At 54.1% G+C, this 22442-nt stretch overlaps 1 protein-coding gene across 1 annotated transcript in view; it reads right to left on the minus strand.

Moving 5' to 3' along the window:
* Positions 1-22442, minus strand: part of Prex1 (phosphatidylinositol-3,4,5-trisphosphate dependent Rac exchange factor 1) — a 148625-nt gene that overhangs the window by 14445 nt on the left and 111738 nt on the right. Inside the window, exons 12-27 of the mRNA XM_034495589.2 lie at positions 21863-21966; positions 21665-21714; positions 19826-19901; positions 16481-16553; positions 13901-14043; positions 12954-13046; positions 12333-12481; positions 10698-10783; positions 9773-9909; positions 9162-9267; positions 7156-7343; positions 6651-6812; positions 5837-6047; positions 5134-5410; positions 2605-2811; positions 1458-1546 (exon numbers count right to left, since the gene is read on the minus strand). Coding sequence (XP_034351480.1) covers positions 1458-1546; positions 2605-2811; positions 5134-5410; positions 5837-6047; positions 6651-6812; positions 7156-7343; positions 9162-9267; positions 9773-9909; positions 10698-10783; positions 12333-12481; positions 12954-13046; positions 13901-14043; positions 16481-16553; positions 19826-19901; positions 21665-21714; positions 21863-21966 — 2151 coding nt within the window. The remainder of the gene's footprint in view (positions 1-1457; positions 1547-2604; positions 2812-5133; positions 5411-5836; positions 6048-6650; positions 6813-7155; positions 7344-9161; positions 9268-9772; positions 9910-10697; positions 10784-12332; positions 12482-12953; positions 13047-13900; positions 14044-16480; positions 16554-19825; positions 19902-21664; positions 21715-21862; positions 21967-22442) is intronic.

Genomic DNA, 22442 nt, shown 5'->3' on the forward strand with positions numbered 1-22442 from the left:
TACTTTACCAGCTCCCTCACGCGAGCACCCTCCACAGTGCTACCGGGACAGCCTTCCCGTCCATCACGTAGCTCACGGGCTACACAAGTCTATAAAGTCTGTTCTGACCTCCATTCCCCTTCCATTAAACGGATGTAGAATTAAGATTACTTTTTTATGCATAGATTCTACTGGACAGACACACAGAAGAGTAAGAACAGACACAACACCTTGAGACCTAGGAGGCTGGGAACTCACGGGGGTCAGGATGCCTCAAACCTTTGAGGGAGTTTCAGTAATGTACTGTGTGGTCACAAAATGAATTCTTCCATTCTTGTTGTTGTGGTGGGGGCAGGGCTGGGGGCAGACCCAGCACCCTGTCCATGCTGGGCAAGCATTCCACCACTGAGGTATACCCGTGGCGCACAGTGATTGTTACTTGTTTTTAGTCTGAAGCAAATTAGACTAAAATGGAAGAATAAGATCACCAAGTGTCTGGCTTTGGCTCAAAGCTCCCAGCATGGCACCCTCCCTCCCCCCCCAAGCTCATAAGGCAAGGCTAGTAACGTGATCGATCCATCCGTCTACCTACCTGCCCACCTTCTGGGGACCACTTGATAGTGGCCCCCATACTAGCAAAGGTGGAGCATAGGAGAGCCAGATTTTTCACATATTTCTTGGAACTTACTGTGCTGCCTGGATTTTGCCCAGGATAGGGCTCATTTTTAGGGAATCCCTCAGCTTCCATGGCCTAAACAAGATCAGAGATCTCTCATAGGCGCCCAGCACGTGTGTGTGTGTGTGTGTATCTGTCTGTGTGTGTCTGTGTGTGTCTCTGTGTCTGTGTGTGTGTCTATGTGTGTGTGTGTGTGTGTGCCTGTCTCTGTGTGTCTTTGTGTCTGTGTGTGTCTATGTGTGTCGGTGTGTCTTTGTGTGTGTCTCTGTGTCTCTGTGTCTGTGTGTCTCTGTGTGTGTCTGTGTGTGTCTGTGTGTCTCTGTCTGTGTGTATCTGTGTCTGTCTGTGTGTGTCTGTGTGTCTCTGTGTCTGTGTGTGTGTCTGTGTGTCTCTGTGCGTGTCTGTGTGTCTCTGTGTCTGTGTGTGTGTCTGTGTGTGTGCACGCACTTGTTCCATGTGTCTGACACTGATGATGGCTGGTTCTTCTCCTCACTTGACTGGCTGCTGTGTCCCAGCACCTGACTGGTCTTAGGTATACAGTAAATATTTTCTGAGAAATTTCTCCCATTCTAGGATACTGAGGAGTGTGATACGATACAGCAGAACAGAGCCAGATGTGATGGCACACCCCAGCACTCCACCTCTGTGAGTTCGAGGACAGCCAGGACTGTCACACAGAAACTCTGTCTCAAATCAAACAAACAAACAAGTAAACAAACCCCAGCAGAGCAGCCATAGTCTTCCCATTGCAACCCCTCCATCCCACACTCCCCAGAAGCCTCTTCATAGAGGTCACGCTCACCTGAGCCCATCTCATCACTGCCCAGGTACGAACTGTTGCTTCTCACGCTGGTGTAGGACAGGACAGAGTCCCGATTGCTGTTACACTCACTGCAAAGGGACAAGAGACACCCTGAGTCACCCTCATCCCAGCCCTGGAATCCACCACCTGGGGTATAGACAAAACTCCTAGCCTTGGGCGGACACCCAGCAAGAGGCAGCGCAAGGCCAGCCCGGCTTGGTGTCTCATCCGGGAAACTCGCTCAGGCCCCAGCTCAGGAGCACAGAAGGGGCTTTCTTCACTTGGGTGACAGGGTGTCTCACTGTCTGTCACCCAGGTTTCCGAGCACTTCAAAGCTCTCAGTAGCTCAGACACACCTGCCCACACCGCACTTGGCCAAAAGGAACTCAACAGGATGAGGAACAGGAAGCTGCCTTGCCAACAGCTTTTTGAACAAGAAAAATCAGAACACCAAAGACATAAGGAGGAGGGAGGATCTGAGACAATGCTCCGAGGACTCAGAGTGAAAAGCAGCCAGAAAATCCTGCCGTGAAGACACTGGAAGGTGGCCACGGGGACGGTGCTGAAGCCAGGTAGGCTGGCATCACCACCCCCACAATCCTGTGGCTTCAGACTTTGCCCACGCTACAGGCTGAGACAGACTCTGAGTCAGACACTGTGATTTTTCCACTGGAGACCCCCACTTCTCTGTGGCCATGAGAATGACCTGTCATAGCACAGAAAATCCTGGTTCTGTCTGGTTACTAATTAACACGCCGCTGGTATTTTCAAAATAAATTTAACAATTCCAGAAATGTCACTTCCCATCCTCGGAGGCAGGAAAAGAAGAAAATGTCTGACTCCTTGGATCTACAGAAGCCCCACACACCACAGACTCTCGTCCAGCCTGTAAACATACGGAGTAACACGGAATGGATGGTGTCCGTCTGCCAGGCTCAGAGGCCTCAGCTCAAGGCAAGGAAGCCAAGGAGGCATTCTGGAATGTTCTCCAAGAGGACCAGATGCCCCTGGCTCTGCACCTCCACCCCATCCCACACACACTGTTAGCCCCATAGACTGATGCACCTGCATCTTGGGAAATGGTGCAGTTTTGACTTTCCCACAGGTCAGAAGCCTCAGTTGTCTGGTGACCTGTGACCGCACGCACCTGTAAGAGTCACGGTAGCTCATGGTGTCGTGGCCTGAGTCTTCCTGCTCGTCCTCCGACACCTTGAAGCACACCTTCTTGATGCCGCCATGGTCAGTCCTGTCCACTTCGCTCTCCTCACTGACCGGTGGGGAAGATGAGGTCTCCTCCACCAAGGGTGGGTCACAGGGTGCAGCTGACATGGGCTCTGTGATGGTTGACAGCAGCCTGCCAGAGGAAGGTGAAGGCCTTGAAGGTGAGGACACCGGCCTGCCGGCCGGCCAGCAGAGCACCGCCACATGGCTCATAAAAGTGCAGGCTTCACCTCATCTCTGACTCCACAGTGAGAGAGATGGGAAGCAACCCAGCAGTGTTTCCCTCTTGGAAGTCCCACCAGCAACTCCATGGATGCCCAGTGCTGCCTCCTGCTGGCCCCAACTATAAGTACTTCACACAGGCTTGGGTTGTGGTACAGGCCAGAGGATAACCGCTAAAACCAGTGTTTTCAACCAGTGGGTGGTGACTTCTGTATGCACCACACAACCTTTTCACTGAAGTCACGCATCAGATATCCTACATATCAGATATTTATTAATTTTATGATTGGAGTCACCACGAAACGAGGAGCTGCATTAAAAGGTTGCAGAATCGCCGGGCGGTGGTGGCGCACGCCTTTAATCCCAGCACTTGGGAGGAGGCAGAGTTAGGTGGATTTCTGAGTTCGAGGCCAGCCTGGTCTACAGAGTGAGTTCCAGGACAGCCAGGACTACACAGAGAAACCCTGTCTCGAAAACAAACAAACAAAAAACAAAAAACAAAAAAAAAAAAAGGTTGCAGAATTACTGCCTTAGACAAACCAGGCATGGGAGCTCACACCTGCAAACCCAGCACTCTGGAGGCTGGATTATAGGATCAAGAGTTCAAGGCCAGCCTCAGCTATGAAGCAAGTTCTAGGTTAGCCTCAGCTACATGAGACTTTGTCTCAAAACAACAACAACAAACAACAACAAAGTAAATATAAACAAGAAACCCAGAGTCTGCAGGTCCAAGCACCTCAGTTACAGGCACCAAGTCTGTGACCGCAGTACACCGTTAGCAGGAATGTCTATAATAAACTTTAATTAAAAAGTAAAGTAGGTAGTGGACAGATTCCAGCCTCCGGTGGCTAGCTACAGTGAGCATCAGTTAACAGCACAGGCTTTGCGGCCACACCAGGCCCTGCTAACCCGCTCACACTGGCATTTCCTAGGTTAGAGGCAAATTATTCCCTTCAGAGTCTCTGTTCCTCCTCTGGAAAATGGGGTAACACCAGGATCCCCACGGGAGGCCGCTGTGAAGATGGAGCGGAAACGTAAAGACGCAGGGCATCACCTAGTCCTGGCAAGTGACAGGCCATTAGGTCTGGAAGAAGTTTAAATAAGCTGGGCAGTGGTGGCGCATGCCTTTAATCCCAGCACTTGGGAGGCAGAGGCAGGTAGATTTCTGAGTTCGAGGCCAGCCTGGTCTACAGAGTGAGTTCCAGGACAGCCAGGGCTACACAGAGAAACCCTGTCTCGAAAAAAAAACCAAAAAAAACCAACCAACCAAACAAACAAACAAAAAAAAACCAAAAAAAAAAAAAAAAAAAAGAAGTTTAAATAAATGTGCCCACAAGGGGACACTGGGCAGTGTCTGGTGACAATCTGGGGTATTGACTGGAGGAGAATACCACAGCCCTGAGCCATGCTACACGCCCAGGAGCCCCACCACACAGACCAACCCCCTAAATCACCAGATAAAAGAAGGAGCCTTTCTTAAACTTGACTGCCTGGCTCTCACTGCACCAAATAATGATGATGATGATGACAGTAACAACAACAACAACAATAACAACACCCTTTAGTATTATCTGGTACCAGGCTATGCACAAATGGTCCCGACTGACTGGGTCTAAAATGTTCCTTCCAGAGAGCAGACAGAAAGCAGGTCCCTACATTGGTCCAGACACTGTTTCTGGCTCGTGCACTTTTTGGGCCTCTTGGATCTACAATGGCCCCTGCTCCTCCTCCTGACCCTCTTTCTCTACCTCCTTCTGCTCCTCCTCCCTCTGCCCCTCCTCTACCTCTATCTCCTCATCCTCCTGTCCTCTCCTCTTCTCTTCCTCCTCCTCCTTTTCTTCCCTGATCCACAGCCTGAACATTTATTTGTTATGTGCCTGTCCCTCTGTGCCCCCCTTCAGGCTGAGGAGTGAATGAGAGCTATCTCTGCCCGGAGCTGGCAGTGGCTGTGTGCACCACAATGTCCTATGGTAACGGGGACACCTTGTCAGCAGCCCATTATGCTGCAGTGTTAACACAGAGGCTCCCACAGGCTCTAGCCTCATAAGGACCCTGCCTCGCTTCCTTAGAGCCGGCTCTCCCTAGTGAATTAAGAGACTTCCTGTTGTTGCAAATGCTCCTAGCACCTGGTAAGGACAGCCCAGGCATGCTGCACAGGACCTGAGGTGCTCAGGATGGCCGCTATGGCCAGTGATGTCCAGACCACAGAGAGGGCCCCGGGGCCAGGCCTCACCTGTTGATCTGGGTGACATACTGCTTTATCTCCTTGAGGGCCACATCCAGCTTAGTGAAGAGCTGCAGGTATGCGTCCTGGATCTCACGGTCTTCCTGTTTGAGCAGAAAGCTCAGGCCCCGGTCTAGCTGGCTCGGTGAACCACTGGCTGACCCGAAGCTGCTGTCACTGAGACCCTGGCCTTGGGAGTCCCCATCTACAGCAGGTATGCACTTCCAGGATGGGGCAGCCATGGTGGTGATACAGTGCTGGGTGTAGGCCATGGGGTTCAGGTGGCCTGTAGCAAAGGAAGGGGAGGTTACTCAGAAACAGGCCCAGACCCACACTGAGGGGACCCTGCCTGAACCTCTGGACAGGAAAAATGCGAGCAGCAAGTTTGATCTTATGACATCTCAGAATACTAGGTTACCCAAGAAGGCAGCTGCCGTTTGTTGAAAATACATTTTAATTATTGAGGTATTTGTCCCCCTTCCTAGAGTGCAGATGTGATGGCAGGTGCTCCAGCAGCCATATTGTACCATGAGAGCCATCATGAACATGCAAGACTCAAACTAAAGATGGTAATACAGAAAGACAGGAGCCTGGGTCTCTGATGACTACACAGCCACCAATCCCGCCCTGGACGGTGGCCTTCGGACATTTCTCCGTTTCCTCATTCGTAAAGTGAACTCTAACACAAGGTCTAATAGACACACACAGGTACCTTGTTCTGGGTCAAGGCCGATAAGGGAGGGTTTGCGTCCGAAGCGGATGCTGAAGGACCTGCCCACGGAAGGGGTGGTCTTGGGGTAGGACACTTCCATGAGGTTGACGTGACAGTTGGTGGGGCAGAAGTCCAGGCCACACAGCGGGTGGGGCTCCAGGGGTGCCTGCTTGAAGGCGGGGCTGACCCTGCTCCTCAGCTGGGCTGCAAACTGAGAGGGAGAGGGGAGGGGAGAGGGAGTGTGAGCTGGCTCCAGCGGGTCCTTGAATTCCCTGGAGCCCCTCTGTAGTCCCGATGGTCCCAAATCGGTACCGGCTGTGAATGAAGCTGTTACCCTGAGTGTCTCTGACAAGGACAGCCTGCCAAAGCTGTGGGGCTGAGTACTGGCATGGAGTCCTTTCTCTCTTTTAGCTGCAGTAATGTCTTAGAAGCCACGTCTTCTGGCCCTCAGTTCCCCTGACCTCTGAGGTTCTGGGATGGTCACCTCCTTCTTCTACAATGCTTAGGACAGGGCAAGGTAAGGGTCTTGAGCAGAGCCAGAAGCACCCTGTGAGTCCATCTTGACAGTGATACTAGAGATAGATCCACAGGCCATCTGGTCACCATAGGCGAAGGCCCAGCCTCAGAGGGAAACTGATGTGGGCAAACAAACAGATTCCTATGGGGTCTGATTAGACACCTGGATACAGCTGTGCCTGAAGTCCACCTGGGGCCTACCCAGTGGCTGAGTCCATCGAGTTCAGCCTGGCTGGGGGGACGGGGGGGGGGACTCAGCTGAGGAGCTGTAAGAAGACTGTGGGCACCAAGTCCCTACCTCCTGGTAGCAGGCGATCCTCTGGCCGATGCTCTCCAGCTTGGTGTCACAGATGTTATGGAACTCGTAGTGGGACATGGTGACAATGGCGCTACTCATGGCCATGAGCCGCCCACAGTTCTGCACGAAGATGCTGTCGTCCGCAGCAAAGGCCTCGAGGATCTGCGGAGGAGGGGGAACAACCTCTGAGCATGTGACAGAGAGTTCTTACCTGTGGGGAGCCTTTTTGTACCAAGATACTCTAAAAGACTGGGGCTGTGACACACCCATTTTGGAGAAAGGTAAGAGAGACTAAAAGAACAATAACCATCTTCCCTGGCCACCCTTGCTGATGAGTATTGGGATAAAGACTAGATGCCAGGGCACCAGGACAAAGGAATTAGTTCTTCTGACCTTGAGGCAGAACAGAGCAGGTCAGGGTCTGAGCAGGCAGGGCTGGGGATGGGGCTGGGTTTGGAGCAGGGTGAGGGGGATGGTTGGGGTAGAACTAAGGATGGGGTGAGACCTTGGCAGCCAGGCGGAAACAGCCTCGGGGCTCCACGATCTTCTCCAGCACGTGACACTTGGCTCCTGCTGTGCTCATGTATTCGTAAACCACTCCGTGCTCCAAGTGAACATTGTCCAGCGTCAGGCTGACCACCGCGCTGTCGTCATGCAGGCTCAGCTGGGGACCCAGGGACTGCAGGGGCAGGGCTAGAAGCCAGAGGGGCAAACCACACTGAGAACAGCACTGTGCCCCAGGAGCTAGGCTGCCACCAGCACCCCTGCGCGGACCAGGGCAGGGACACACCAACAGTCACATTGTACATCCATGGCCTGCTATTCCACGATTCCATCCACAGGGGAGCCCCTCCTGGATGGCATTGACCCAAGACCCACTGGAGGCTGATCCCACCTGCCCCCCCTCAGTTCCACAGACAGCAGGAAACTGACTCTGGACCCCACTGGATTCACAGAAGGGAGGAGACATTCTCGTATGTGGATCCAAAGTTGCCAGGGCCACCAAGTAACAAGGCGACTGAGCAGCTGAGAAGTGAGAGGGCTGGATTGAGCCAGCCCTGAAGCTTGCCTGACCCTACTCAGATCTCAGCTGGATGAGCCCACACTTTTCTGTGAGCTAGAATCTCCAGGAAGGACTACATACTTAGGGCACGCAGGGTGACCCTGAGGAGGTGACATCTGAGTGAAGGGAGAAGAGCAGTGGTTCAGGCAGTGCACACAAGTGTGAACCCGGGACAGAAACACACTCGGCCAGGTGCACAGCAGAGGGCAAGGAGCAAGGAGGACGGAGGTGCTGCTGGGAGCCAGGCTGGCTGGATGCATGACACCGAAGGTTGTCGTTAGGTCTTCTTCTCCCTGAGCAGGGAGGAGACCACCCGACAGCTCTGCTCTCATTTTATGAGAACACTATGTGGGGCCTGGGGTGGTGACTAACCAGGAAGAGGGCAGTGAGCACTCTACAGCAATAATCCTGGTAAAAAAAAAAACCAGGTGCAGAACAAACCAGTACTGGTGGTGGGAACTGGTCAGACCCTGGCCGTGTAAAGAAAGTATGGACGAGTGGACCGCGTGTTGCAGGAATCACGGGGGCAGAAGCAAGAACTAAAGAGGCCTGAGAATCCAAGATAAAGATGATCCAGGGACAGCCTCAGGTGCTGGGGGGAAACCAACATCAATCTGGGCCACAGTAAGTTTCTGATGCCTGTCAACAGCCAGCAGAGAAAGTGAACTGACTCCAGAGGAGACCGTGGTGGGTCATGATAGAACAGCGGCCCACAGAAGTCAAGCACTTCTGATTCCATAACCCATGAGTCTGTCCCGCTGTCAGCGAGGGAGGATTTGGGTTGTAACCATCAACCAACTCTTGAAGAGCCAATGAAGAGTGAATGGGAGGGGCTGGAGAGATGGCTCAGTGGTTAAGAGGACTGACTGATCCTCCAGAGGACCTGGGTTCAATTCCCAGCACCCACATGGCAGCTCACAACTGTCTGTAACTCTAGTGTCTGACACCTCCAACACCCCCCCCCACACACACACAGACAAAACACCAATGCACATAAAATAAAAATTTTAAAACAAGTTGCTTTTTAAAAAAAGGAATAGTAACTGGGAACCAGCATGGGCTCCCGAGGAGCAGACGGAAGCAGGGTCACAGAGAAAATGAGCTAGGACCCTGGAGAACTGTGCTAGGCCATCAGCCAGCAAGAGAATCAGGAGGCAAGGCATGTGGGAAATTTCTAGAAGCTGAAACACACAAGTCAGTGGACTCTGCCTGGAGTCCCAGAGAGAACCACAGCCCAGAGAGACTCATTTCTGGGCTGCGAGGACTATGGTGTGAGCTGCTAAGATCTAAGGATGGATGGAGCTCTGCTCCGGGCTGTCACGGCACCAAGGGGGCCAACACAGCTGCAGTCAGTCCTGAGGACCAACTGGGATGGAGACCTAGGGACACAGAAGACCAGCCATCACAGTAGCCCCAAACTGAAGCTCCTCCCACTCCCTGTCCCTTACCTGAGTCAGGCTGGTCATCTTCCTGGGGGTCCTCATCAGGGGCACCCTGGCTGGCTCGTGCTTGCTGGGCATCCTCATGGCTGTGGTAGACCCACTGGTAAAGACCCTGCAAAGAACCACTATCAGAGGACCAGCATCACAGTGCCTGGAGAGGAAGGGATGAGCCAAGACAGGTGGTTCCCTGATTCCTGTCCATGAGGCTACCTCTGAAGAGACCTCCAAAATGTCACCCTGGAACCTGAGGGACCACTGGCTGAGTGGAACATCAGCTCTGAAGGGGGACTTTAAAAACACTGAGGTACAAGTAATATCCTCATCTCTGAATCTCCAAAGCCAAGGAGCACATCTGGTGTGTAACAGGCACTCAGTAAAAACACTTGCCAAGAGAAGGCGTGTGGATGGAAGGGCGACTGTAACCTCCACCAGAACCCAGGTCCCCAACCCTGCAAGCGACTTCGATGGTCAACGTGGCTTCTTGCACACGGCATATAGTGCACGCTGAAGTCACAACACTCCCATCTGTAAAAGGGCCCTTCACACCCAGCTCAGCTCAGTGCTCCCAAGGAGCCTCCAAGATGGCGCCCAGCCTCCCGCCTTCTGTGAGTGCTCACCAGGGCCTCCTCCCTGTGGTTGCGGAAAGCCTGGAAGTGCTCGAGAACTTCAAGGGCACCATCATTTGCCACGCTGTTGCCGTTGACTTTCAAGATGCATTGGCCTGCACAGAGCCCGGCAGCCACAGCCTCGGAGCCTGGGGGACAGGAGCACTTGAGACATAGGAGCCAGGTTCCAGTTGCCCCTGCCAACAGCTACACCCAGAGCTGTGCCTCCTCCCAGGGGCCAACCAGAGAGCTGTCACTGACATTGCAGAGGCAGCTGGCCCAATGTGGTACCTCAGACCCCTATCTTTTGGAACCCTGCCTGCCCAGACAGTGACGGACTGAAGCCAGGTGGCAGAGAGACACCAAAGCTACCCTCAGGGCACAGACTCAGAAAATCCAGGGGCACAGTATAGCTGTCCAGCTCAAGCCCATCCCTGTCAATTCTACCACAAGGCCCAAGCAGTGGGTCTTGACCTAGAGCATCTGTAGGTTAACAGACAGGTCTAGAAACAGAAACAAATGGCCAGCTGTCTCCAGCCTGAGAGATGTGCAGGCCTTGAGGACCTGGACCCATGCAGACCTCAGTCTCAGAGACCTCCCTCCAGCTACATCTCGGCCCTGCAGTCTACAGCACACAACTTCACCTCTCTTCTTAAAGTTCTCATCAGTGAAGTTCGTACATAGTGCATCTCTTAAACGGACTCTGGAGAGACTCTGGAAGCTTGGGCATGGGACATGACTGGCCCTTACTAAGTGCTTGGCAGATATCAGCCCCTTTCTTAGTTCTAGCTGGCCTGCCTAAGGCTCTAGCCCAGGTCTCACCCACAGGCAGCTGGACCCTGGCATTGGTGCCTCAGGGAGGCTATGGGAACTTGCACTGGGCATGCGGCTCTTCATGCCCACAATGTGGCCCCAAGAGGCTCTGCACTCAGCTCACCTCTGCCCACAGCAAAGACGCACGGTGGGGCTGCTCCTCGAATCTGGAAGGACAGGGCCTCTGGGTGGTCAGGGACTTTGATGGTCCTAGCAGGCATAGGGACAGAGACAGGCCATGAGAAAAAGGAGTGTGGGTCCTCCAGGAGTCCCATCCCACCACCACCCTGCCCTGTCTCCAAGGTTTCTTGGAAATCAACCCCCCCAAAGAGTGGCACCAATAAACACCGTCAGTCAACCAGGTCCCCAAAGCATGTGGTACGATATCAAAGGCCCTCACCAAAGCACACAGGGGCTGAGAGGATGGCGGATACCAAGGGGAGGCACGGCTTGGGGGTTGTGGGTACCAAGAGAAGGGACCAGCCTTGGGGAGTGGCAGGTGTCATCCATTCAGTGCTGCTAGGCAGCTTTTGTCCCCAACACACAGCATGATCTCTTCCATGTCTACCGGACAGAGCCGATGAGAGCCTGTCCTCAGAGATTAAACCCTGGTGACTTTTGTCTCTGGCATCGAGAGGCTAAACCTTGCCTGTCACCTTTTCCCTAAATCTCCTGTCCTTACAAAAACAGAGTCTAAACCAGTGGTCCTCGGTCTTCCTAATGCTGCATGTGACCCTTTAGTACAGTTCTCCATGTCCTGGTGACCCCCAACCACAAAACGATTTTCGTAGCTACTTCATAACTGTGATTTTCCTAGTGTTATGGATCATAACATAAACATCTGTGTTTTCCGATGGTCTTAGGCAACCCCTGTGAAACGGCCATTTGACCCCCAAGGGGGTGACACCCACAGGTTGAGAATCACTGAAAACTCCAGAGTGAGCAGCCAACATTTACCTCAAGCAACTGGGAAGCGTGGCGCCAAATACTTAATCCTAAAACAGAAGTATACCAGAGCTAGAGAGAGACGGAAGAACACCCACTGCTCCTCCAGAGGTCCTCAGTTCAATTCCCAGCAACCACACGGGAGACTCACATCCATCTGTAATGGGATCTGATGCCCTCTTCTGGCACACAGGTGTACATGCAGACAGAGCACTCATATACATTAACTAAACAAATAAATAATAAATAAAATACAAGTATGCCCATTGCACCTATGTCCGGACACGGCCTACCCTGACGCTGCAAGCTGCAGAATACCACCTGTCATGTCTCCTCTCTCCAACTCTGCTCCAACCCCCTCACTGCTTCCGACGTGCCATCAACAATGGGACCTTGGGGTCTTTGCAGTGAATGCTTCATCTTTCTGGAGTCCCTGTCCTCCAGAATCTCCCTCCAGAAGTCATCTCTGAGAGCCATCACTCCATCCCCAGTGACATCTCTCTGGCCACTGTTTCTCTGCATACTCTGGCTTCCTTCTCCAACCTCAGGTATCCACCTCCACCTGACTGATGACCAACTCAGCACACACCTTAGACCTGCCCGGTGTGTATCTGTCCCCCGTCCCCCCACCCCCACCAACTTCATAAGAATCCATGGAAGATGGGAACTATATCCACCCTGACAGGGCTGCGTTCTCAAGGCTGAGCCAGTCACTTGCCTTGGGACATCCTATTAGACTAACAAAGGTAACAGGCCAGCCCAGGAGGACCAGGCCCAGGAAGACCAGCTGAGCCAGCCTGAGGCTCACACTCACTCTTTGGCCTTGGTGGCCACCAGGAGGCGCAGCGGGCGTCGGGAGCAGAAGGACTGGTTAAGGATGGTCTCCACCTCAGAGAAGGGCCGCAGGAACACCAGGTCCTCGTTGATGGAGTAAATCTTCCTCCCCGCCTGCAGGCCAGCCATCTGGAGGGACAAGCACAGGTGTCACTGGCTTCCTCCCTCTTCACCAAGGAAGCTGGAATGTTCTAGAAGCACCAGGAAGCTGGGCTCTGAGCTGTGAATGAAAGCCCAAGAAGGCATGGGTGGGTGGCAGTTCCCTTGGGAAGAAATAGCCAGTGCCAGCCTGTGTTATGACAACACAGAGGTCGGTGTGGTGGCCACTTCGTAACCATGAGAATGTGAACAAGACTATGGAACGAGATGCCATAAACTGGGGTTGGGAGACAGCAAGAAACCCTTCAGGGAGCCTTCTACTTTCCCTGCACATCCCCAGAAGCCCAGCAGGTGGCGCTGGTGGAACATGCCAGGAAGGCAGTCTCATTCCCAGCTACCCTGCATCTCACTCAGAACCTGCTGAGCTGGCCCATCTCAAGAGACAGGGAGACACCCCCAGCTGGGGTACCACCCCACCTGAGTGGCCACCGGTGGGTCTCACCTCAGCCAGCGAGCCCCTCTGCACGGACTTCACCACCACCGCCTTGTTCTTCTCCTCAAGATCGAAACCATAGTCATCCTCCTGGGGCGGGATCTGAAAGCCCAAGATGCACTTATGGCAACTGCTCCCCAAGAACTAGGATCCTGAAGTTGGGGCCCCAAGTCTACAAGGCTGAGCTGCCCCACGTGTACTGCTGACTGAAGGGAACAGTCTGCAGTGTGGCTGGGAATGCGCTCAGGTAAAGTAAACCCATCCACAGAGCAGGTGACCTCTGAGAACCTCAGAGATGGGGAAAGAGCTCCAGGCGGCAGGCACAGCAGGAGGGGAGGCCCTGAGGCAGCCCCAGGGTGAGAGACTAGGGCGGCTCAGGCAGTGAGCAAAGCACTACCCAGGAGACAAAGTCCTCGGGAGAGGCAGGAAGGGTTGCTCAGGACAGATGCTGAGTCTTATCCAAGTGTGGTGGGGTGCACGGGAGGCCTTCAGAGTACCAAGGGAACTGCTGACCCGATTACCATAGACCAAAGAGGTTAGAGTGGCTATGGACAATCTCTTCCAGCCAACTGACCACAAGCCCAGCCTAAGAAGTCAGGGTAGGTGGGTAGGGTGCCAACATTCCTGACCTGGCTACTAAACATTCCCAACGGCAGATACTCAAGGCTCCTGGATGTGAGCAGGACACAAACTCCTGAGACCTATAGTGCTGTAGGAGGTGACTCAGGAGGCACAGTGAGCCAATGGCTGTGGGGCAGATGAAAGGGCAGGAGCTCCTGCAACCCCAGTGCTTCATGAGAAGTGTCGTCCTGGCTGGCACAGTGACCTGGCTTTTCGGTCCTGAGACTCACGCTCAGAGCGGCATGCCCTGCTCTGACCACTGTCCGAAGCTGCCCAGCTCCAAGGCCACGGGAGAGTCAGGGAAGAAAGGCAGAGCAATCCTACTGCGTTCCTACCAGCAGCCGCTTTGCCAGAATGTTCTCCACCAGCTTGAAGTCGTTGCGAAGCTGTTTGTTCTTGCTGCTGGTTCCTTCCATCTCCTCGTCAGCATGGAAGCGGAAGTACTGGGACTCATCCTTGAATTCGCTCTTCTCCAGAACTGCAAGCCACAGACACACAGCCATAGTCAGATGGCGGCGGGTTAGCTGCCTTGGCTAGAAGCAGCTCCCAGACAAGTGTAGCTTGCCCGAGAGAGCATTGTAAGGAAGCAGAATGGCGAGCCAGTGCGAACTTGTGTGAAGTTCACACGGAGGCTTGGCTCTCTGACTCCTGTAAAACCCTGACACGGCGTGGCGGGTACAATGCTGTGTGAGCAGTCAGGCCTGCGTTCGGGTCCACAGCACCCGTGTAAATGCCAGGTGCAGCACACATCTCTAACCCCAGCTCTCGGGAGACAGAGCAGTAGATCTTCAGAGCTGGCCACTCAGCAGATCTACCCATTTCGGGGGTGGGGGTGGGGAGCCTCTGGGTTCAGATAGAGACCCCGTCTCAAACAATTAAAGTGAGAAGAAGCTGAGGAAGATACCCAGTGTCCACCTCTGGTCTCCACATGTGTGCACGGGTGAGTGCACCCACATGTTACACACACACACAGAGGTCTGTTCCCAGCACCCACATTGGGCAGTTCACAAGCACTTGTAACTTCAGCTCCAAGGGGTCTGATGCCCTTTCTGGCCTCCATGGGTAACTATACTCAATTGCACGCACTTGTGCGTGCACACACACACACACCAAGAAATCTTAAAAAAAAAAAAAAAAGAAAGAGAGAGAGAGAGAGAGAAAGAAAGAAAGAAAAGAAAGAAAAAGAAAGAAAGAATAAAGGAAGGAAGGGGAAAGGGAGGAAAAAGAAGGGTGCATCAAAGCCCAGAGTTAGCAGCTGTCTAAGGCCTGTAAGGGCTGCAACAAGTGAGCCAGTCCAGACTCCTCCAGACCCCACTCTACTGGGAGGAGGTGCATCCTTCTTTCTGCAGGGGAACTCCCTGTGTGTGAGTGTGTAGCCGGGCACCGCCTGCTCCCACTTTAGAGCAAACAGAGACACCAATGGCTACTTTCCTCAGAGGAGGGCGCAGCCAGGCTCCGAGCATCCTGCTTATTAGCCTCCATTGTAAACATGGAGTTAGAAGACTGCAGAGCTGGAGGGGGCCTCATGGTGCTGTCTCTGAGCAGCGACGTCCAAGGAGACACAGAGTGAAACTCTTGAGTCACCAGTCCAGGCAGATGAGGCCCCGCCTCCCCCTCCCAGCCAAGGCTCCTAGTCCAGCTTTGAGAGGTATGCATGCACAGACCTGGGGTCAAATCCCTCCACCTGACACTTTAACCCTTTGCACTTTGGTTTTCCCCTCTAGTACAAGACCAAGTACAACCGGTCCCTGGGATGGTTCCACGGCTGCAGCAGCAAGCCTCCATTTCCCTGTCTGCCTAAGTCCCTCCCAGAAGACACCCAGGGCCTGAGGCTCAGTTTAGATGTGGCGGAAGATGCCGTCCCCTCCTCCACTCCGCACCCACCCTGCCCTTTGCCACGCCCACTCCCCAACGTTTGGTCCTTTCCTATTTTAGCAGATATTTGAGTTTGTGGTAGGGTCTGGGGGTGGGGGGGTATATAGCCTGCAATTTCCCCCCTCCAAGGGCTCTGAGGGCATCAGGCTGCCCAAGTACCCCTCCTTGTGCAGTCTCCCCAGATAGCTGCCTTCCGGGAACAAGGCTGAGTGGACCACAATTATCCTCAGCCACAAATGAGAGGCTCCTGCCGAGGACGGGTGGCAGGGCCAGTGCTACTGGAGGGCGCACGAGGCTTCTGGGAAGGAGACAGGCCCAATGGGTGGCCAAGCCTGGTCCCTTCAGCTGAGGAAAGGAGTAGTAGAGGAGACAGGACAGCAAGGTCTCTGGAGAAACCAGAGAAACTGAGGCCACAGAGGAACTAAGCCTAGAGCGAGCTGTGGACATAGACAGGCTATAGACAGGCAAATAGCCTTCAGAATGCTATGGCCCCTGGCCAGTTTTCCTAATAAAGTTTTATTGGCACCTAGCCACACCCCTTTTGTTCCAGTGTTAAGGCAGCTGCTTGGCCCTTTGCAGAGCAAGTTCACTAAACCTAAGTTAGAACAAAGCAGACACAAGGGTGGGGAGATGACCTGGGGATGGCCAGGACCTGTCTCCCGCCACCAGCTCACACTTCTGCAACCTGTACCTGTATCCAAGCCTCAGCATCTTACCGCAGCACCAGCTGACCAGCGTGCGCAGACGTCTTGCATCTGTCTGACACACAAGGTCGTCCACACCCTGAGCCCCAAGCCCCCACTGTGTTTACCCTTCTGTGCTACAATACGGCACCATGCTGGGCACCCAGTGTCTACCCACGGGGAGGAGACACTCTCGAAGGGAGAACACAGTTTCTCTGAGAGAGGGGCCAACAAAGGTAATGGGGCAGCGGGAATGGAAGGACACCGTGCTACCGGGGAGCAGGGGAGGCCAAAGCAGAAGCCATCAATGATGAGACACCGTGTATGCAAAGCTGGGTCTCCAGGCCCTGCACTTACCATGGTGCATGAAACCGTTGTTGCACAGGCCCACACCAAGCGCCACCGCCTCCTCCCGTGTCTGGCAGTCCCCCTGAAACGGAACAGAAGAGGGTGCTCTGAGGGGAGCTAGCACCGAATCGGCTAAGACAGGAAAACAAGTTCATGATAGCAGAGACTTGTCATACTGTGTACCAAGGTCCCCAACATTCCTGAAAACTCCTAACAAGGGAGTTACTTTATCAGATGAGGCTGGTTGCCTAGCAACAGCCCTTCCCTGATCCCTCCCTAGTAAGGACCCCCCCTCCCCCATTTCACAACCACCCTTGCAGTTTAGGTGGACAATGAGACAAAGCAAAACCCTCCACCAGTAAAGGTGATATGGCAAACCTCCTGTGCCCACAGACTGTCCCTTTCTTCCCAACTCCCTGCCTGGAACTATGATGTGATGCCTGGTGCTTCTGCAATCACAATGTGACCTCTGGGTAAAATACTGTAATGGCGGCAGAGTAGAAAAGCACAGAGAGTGGGAAGCTCAAAGCGCTCATGAGACTGCCCTAGTTGTTCTGGGCCACCAAGCTCTGTGCTGCTCTCACAGAGACACAAATCCCAACTCACTCTGGAAGTCTGTAGACATGTCCCCTGGTGCTAGAAATGAAATCCACAGTACCTAGAAAGCCTGAGGGGGCTTCTGCAAACTTCAGGAAAGGGGACACCACTGCCCCTTCCAACAGGGACAAAGCCATGTGAGGAAGTGGCAATCTGACCTGTGAGAGGATGATGGCCTGACAGGCCGCCAAGGCCACCAACTGTCCTGAAGGCCGCCTGGTTCCACACTCAGGACATGTGGCCTCTGGCCCGGTCATCTTTCACTTAGGATTTTCTGTCTTTACGACCACAGCAGAACTAGGGACCTGGCTGGTCTTGAGGGATGGGGACTAGAGCTGAAGCACCAGACTTCTGGTGTCTGCTCTCTCAGTGGCCTGGCTGCAGGGCTCCCACCTCCTTCCCCAGCCCACAGCAGCGTGTTTGTGTCACTTGTAACCCAAATCATCTGCAGCTCAGGCAACCTTTAGCTTTGGGATCCCCCTGACTCAGGCTGCTTGAAGGACAGGTGTATGCCACCACAACTGTCTTGGAACCCAAAACTCTCCCTGCTAGCCAGGTAGAGAGAGACTAGGACCTCAGGGAGGGAGCGGGGCTGGCAGACTCAGTCCCAGCTGCTGACTGGATCGAGGGCTGTGATCAGAGGCACCTCAGGACAGCTCGGGCCAGGCTTCTAGGCTTCCAGACACACAGGCAGCCAGCCCTGCACACAACTGTGACAGAACACAAGGGGAAAGGCTGCCAGACACCTAGCCAGCCAGGTCTGGCCCTCTTTCTAGAGGGTGGAGGAGGGTACTCCCAGCCAAAGAGACATGATTGCTTTTCCAGCGGTGTGAGGACCAGATGTAGGGACTCTAGCGGGAGCTGTGGGGCGGGCAGAGGACTCTGGGGAAGGGCTGAGGGATCCCTGGCCTCTGTGCTCAAAGTGTTAGTAGGAGAGGATCACAAAGAAAACAAACAACTCTTAAAGGACCCTAGGCCAGAGGCAGGGGAATGACAAGATTGGAGCTAGGACAGAGGAGGCAACAGGGAGGGACACTCCACAGGTACAGAGCAGCTGCCCCTAGCCATAGAGCTGGAAGATAGTGACCGCCAGCCCAAGTGGCCTTGGCTGTGTACGTGGTCTAAGAAGACCAGCTAGTCTCTGGAGTCTACTTGGTTTGCAAAGAGCTCAGAACCGGCCTAGCCTGTCTGCCTGTCTGTCTGTCCTATCCCCAGAGGCAGAGGCCAAGGAGGCTCCTGAGAACACAAGACAAGCCCAGGTCACCGTGACAGACCTGAGGGCCCCAGAGGAGGACGAGTCAGGAGGGGGGAGGGGAGCAGAGTGGACAGTGCTCTCTAACTCCTCTCTGGTTGCTTCTGTCTCTCAATCAAAAGTCATGGTGTCCCCTACAAGTCCCTGGGAGGGAAATGTGCACACCCACGCCTGACACAAAGGAGCACAGGAAAGCTACTGCTGCCATCTTGCTACCTGACTTCCTGGGGACCAGCGGAAGCACACGGGAAGAGTGTGGGTGATTGAAGGCCACACACAACATGGGATACCTCTGCCCACCATGCCTACCATGCTCCATGTCCCCACTGACTGATTCCTTGTCAGCAGGGGAAACTGAGGCATAAGCAGGAGGACTGACCCAGGCTTCCCGGTGACAAGGAGGCCTGCTGAGTTGGGCTTTCTCAGTCACCACATTCCAGACAGGAAAACCGAGATTCCAAGGAGTGGTCAATCACTGGCCCCAGGCTGTAGTTCTGACATGCTATATTTATATGTGGCCCCTCCCTGCATGGGTCACACAGCCTCCCCTGTGACTGATGTGCCCAGGCCCTCAGCAGCACCACCTACTGGGCCCTGATAGCTGTTGCAAAGGGTTCTCCAGGAACCCCAAGCGTCCAGTTGCTGGTGCTGGCCCTAGGGTCCAGGAGGCAGCGGGGAGGAAGGTCAGAGCACGTGTCATCTCTGCTCACCACCATTCCACAGCTGGGTTATCATCAAGGTGGTGCATACCCTGCCCAGCACTTTCTACCCAGCCCTGCACTCTGAACAAGTCACATGACCTAAGCCTCAGGCTTCCATCTGTAACACTGGATGGCCACCACACCACCCCTGCTTGTCTGGAAGGTCAAATAAGATGACACGCCATGATCTGAGGCTGGTTGGTTTCTCTAAGCCTAGATACATTTGACCTTCAGAGTCTCAGCTCAACACCTAAGCATGTGCGCCTGTCTCCAAGCACCCAGGGGTGGATCCTGAGACTCTCTGTGTCCCTCTCAACACGCCTGGTCTCCATACAGACCAGCTTAAGCATTTAAGTGGGGCTCACCCAGCCAATGACACCCAAGGGGGAACTACTTGGATAGGAAAGAACGTGAGGCATCATCCCCTCCCTTGACATTACATGAAAGGAAAAGGCTCAGCTCTCCCTGCTGCTCACCCTGAACTGTGGTTGCAAGTGCAATGCCCGGAGCCGTGGCTGCCACGGTGTGACTGTGAGGCAACCAACCAGAAGATTACATAGCAGAATGGCAGAAAGGGAGAAGGCTGGGTGTGAACCTGAGCTTCAGGAACATCCCAGGATGCCACACTAGGTGACAGCAAGCTGTTCCCCGGGGGGGGGGGGGGGGGGGGGGCAGATACCGCACACTCCCTTCCTGCGGGGCTCCCTGTGTGGTCACACTGTAGACACAGAGAGTAGAAAGGAGCTGGCTTTGTCCCCAGCTGTACTGCTGTCCCCAGCTAGGGCCTGGGCCTCACATGCTCACCTGTGCCAGTAGCCAGTCTACCAGCTTGCTCCCGGGGACCACAGACTTGTAGGTCTTCAGGTGGTAATCACGGTCCCTGGGGAAGAGGTAGACAATGAACACACTGGAGGGGGTGGGGAACGTGTTGGTTTCTGGAGCCTGTTCCAGCCAGAGAAGCCTCAACAGACATGGGGAAGAGGCTGATTCACTCCTAACTTATGGGCCAGCTGCCCTGCCAACAGCGGATGGGGAAGCCTCAGGCTGCAGACTCTCCCTAGCCCAGGGGGCCTCTTTATGCAGCCATGCCTCTTGAGGCAGCTCTGCCTGCATGTAGAGGAGGTTTGTCTTGGGGTGGAATGCCACACTGGGGACTACGGACATCCCACAGAGCCAAATGTCCCCACAGCAAGAACCTCTCCCAGCCAGACGTCTACAGACCACAGCGAAGGACTCCTGAGTCTCTAAGAAGGGGTGAACGAGGCGTCCATCCTTCTGCCTTCCTTTGGTGCTGACGCACACATTTCAAAGACACGTAACTGAACCGCAGGCCGGGCCCTGACCCCCAGTGAGGTACGCACTCCACCTCGCTAGCCTTAGGGGTTATGGGACCTGAACAGCCAAACTGCAACAAGCTCAGCCTTAAGCAGACAGCCCTGGGTGGAGCTGCTGAGGTATGTACAGGATTGGGCATGGTCAGTCATGAGAACTTATCTCACCTAAGCAAGGACCCTAGGTTTATCCCCGCCACTACCTAAAAAAGAAAAACAGTCATACCAGCAGGCTGGAAGGCCACTAGGAAATAGGCAGAGGCCATAGGGCCCCAGGAGGAGGCTGGGCACTGGCAGGAGTCATAGGGCCCCAGGAGGAGGCTGGGCACTGGCAGGAGTCATAGGGGCCCAGGAGGAGGCTGGGTCCTTTGCCACTACCTCCTAGAACTGGCACAGAGCAGCAGATGAGGGTGACTTTGGAGGCACGGCTGTGGGTAAAAGGTTCCCAGGGCCTGACTTCACAGACCACAAACTGGATGAAGTCCCCAGAACAAGTACCGTCATCACCCTGCCCCTGTCCCTCCACCCACAACCACAAACTCCATAACAGACACCGAGCCACTCGTTGTTTTTGCCTCCAGAAGCCTGTGAGCATACTGTCCATAACTTTAACCCTCAGGGCACCAAGAGGTGCTAGCTGCTGCTAGGCCCATTTGGCGGAAGAGAAGTAGTCACTCAACAAACACTGGTCCAGTGTCGCTCTGCTCAAGGACAAGGTCCTGCGTTAAAGGCATTTGAATTCAGACTCAAACAGCCAATAAAACCAAAATAAAAAGATTTGTTAAATTAAAAAATAAATAAATAAATGCAAGCAGACTCCATAACCTGGAGCATTTGAAAACCTTAGGACAGGCGGTTCCTGGGAGAGACAATGCAAGACACAAAGCGTGGAGAGCTCCTGGGTAAGGTGTTAGGAAGGTGGTCAGGGCAACATGGAACTTGGTGGTAGAATGCTTGTCCCATCCCAGGAAAAATAAGGGAGGAGAAAATGGGGGCTGGTATATAGGAGAGAACATTCTATAGCAGCAGTAAATGCAAAGGTTCTGAGGTACATCCTACTTTATAACCTGCCTCGGACAGAATTGGTGAGGAACAGAAAAGCTGAGTGACTGTCCCAGATCACACAGCTGGGGAGCAGCAGGCAGATCCACTCAGCCTGGCTCTCCTGTCCCTTTATATGCTTCGGCACTTCCCACAAATTCATTCACCTTATCTTAACTGTCTGATGGAGAGGGGGACAGAGGCTCAGAGAGGTCAGGATACGGGTGGGGACGGTCTGCTGCTGTCAGGTGAAGAGACCGTGGGGACTTACTTGATCACGGGGGCGTACAGGCTGTGCAGTCGGCAGTAGAGTCTCACGCCCTACAAGCAAGAGCAGAGTCTGAATCAGCCACTTCCTCTGGACTGCTGGGAAGAGGAGGGTGGGCAGGGCAGGCTACAGGGACACAGGCCTGCTCTGCAGGGGACCTCCAGCTGGATCGGGGCCACAGGCTGAAAGAAGATGTCCTACCTTGGACATGATGTCCTCCAGCTCGCTGCGGGCTTTGTAGGTGCCGTCATCGTAGCGGAAGCGATACATCACCTGCTCGTTCTTGAACTGGTGCTTGTCAGAGACTGGAAGGACCCAGGGACTGGTAAGGCTGGGGAAACCCCCCTCTGTCTCTACCCTTTGTACATCAAGGTCCCCCAGTACATCAAGGCATGTGAGGTCCATGGCTTGTACCGGCCGGGTAGAGACTGACAACCTAGCTGGGTATCTGTGGGCACCCCTGATTTGGCCTGTCCTTGGAAAGCACAGGAAATAAGCACTCCGGGGTAGGACCACACTGCTGGCATCTTGGCAGCTACCTCTCAATTCTGCTGGAGACTTAGACCCAAAAGCAGACTCTGTACAGCCAAACGTCCGAAACTCAAGAAACAAAGACTCTTCCCTCGCACCTGGACATTGGTGGCTCCTGGCTGGCTCAGGGACCCACACAGACTCCACAGCCAAGTCCCTTCCGCAGCTCTGAGACTTCTGACCTCACTTCCTAACAAGCCCCTGCCCAGTCAGAAGGCAGCCTCACTGTCTTCCCTGGTGCTCCCTGTAG

Source organism: Arvicanthis niloticus, chromosome 2, assembly GCF_011762505.2.
Source record: "Arvicanthis niloticus isolate mArvNil1 chromosome 2, mArvNil1.pat.X, whole genome shotgun sequence".
Classification (NCBI taxonomy): domain Eukaryota; kingdom Metazoa; phylum Chordata; class Mammalia; order Rodentia; family Muridae; genus Arvicanthis; species Arvicanthis niloticus.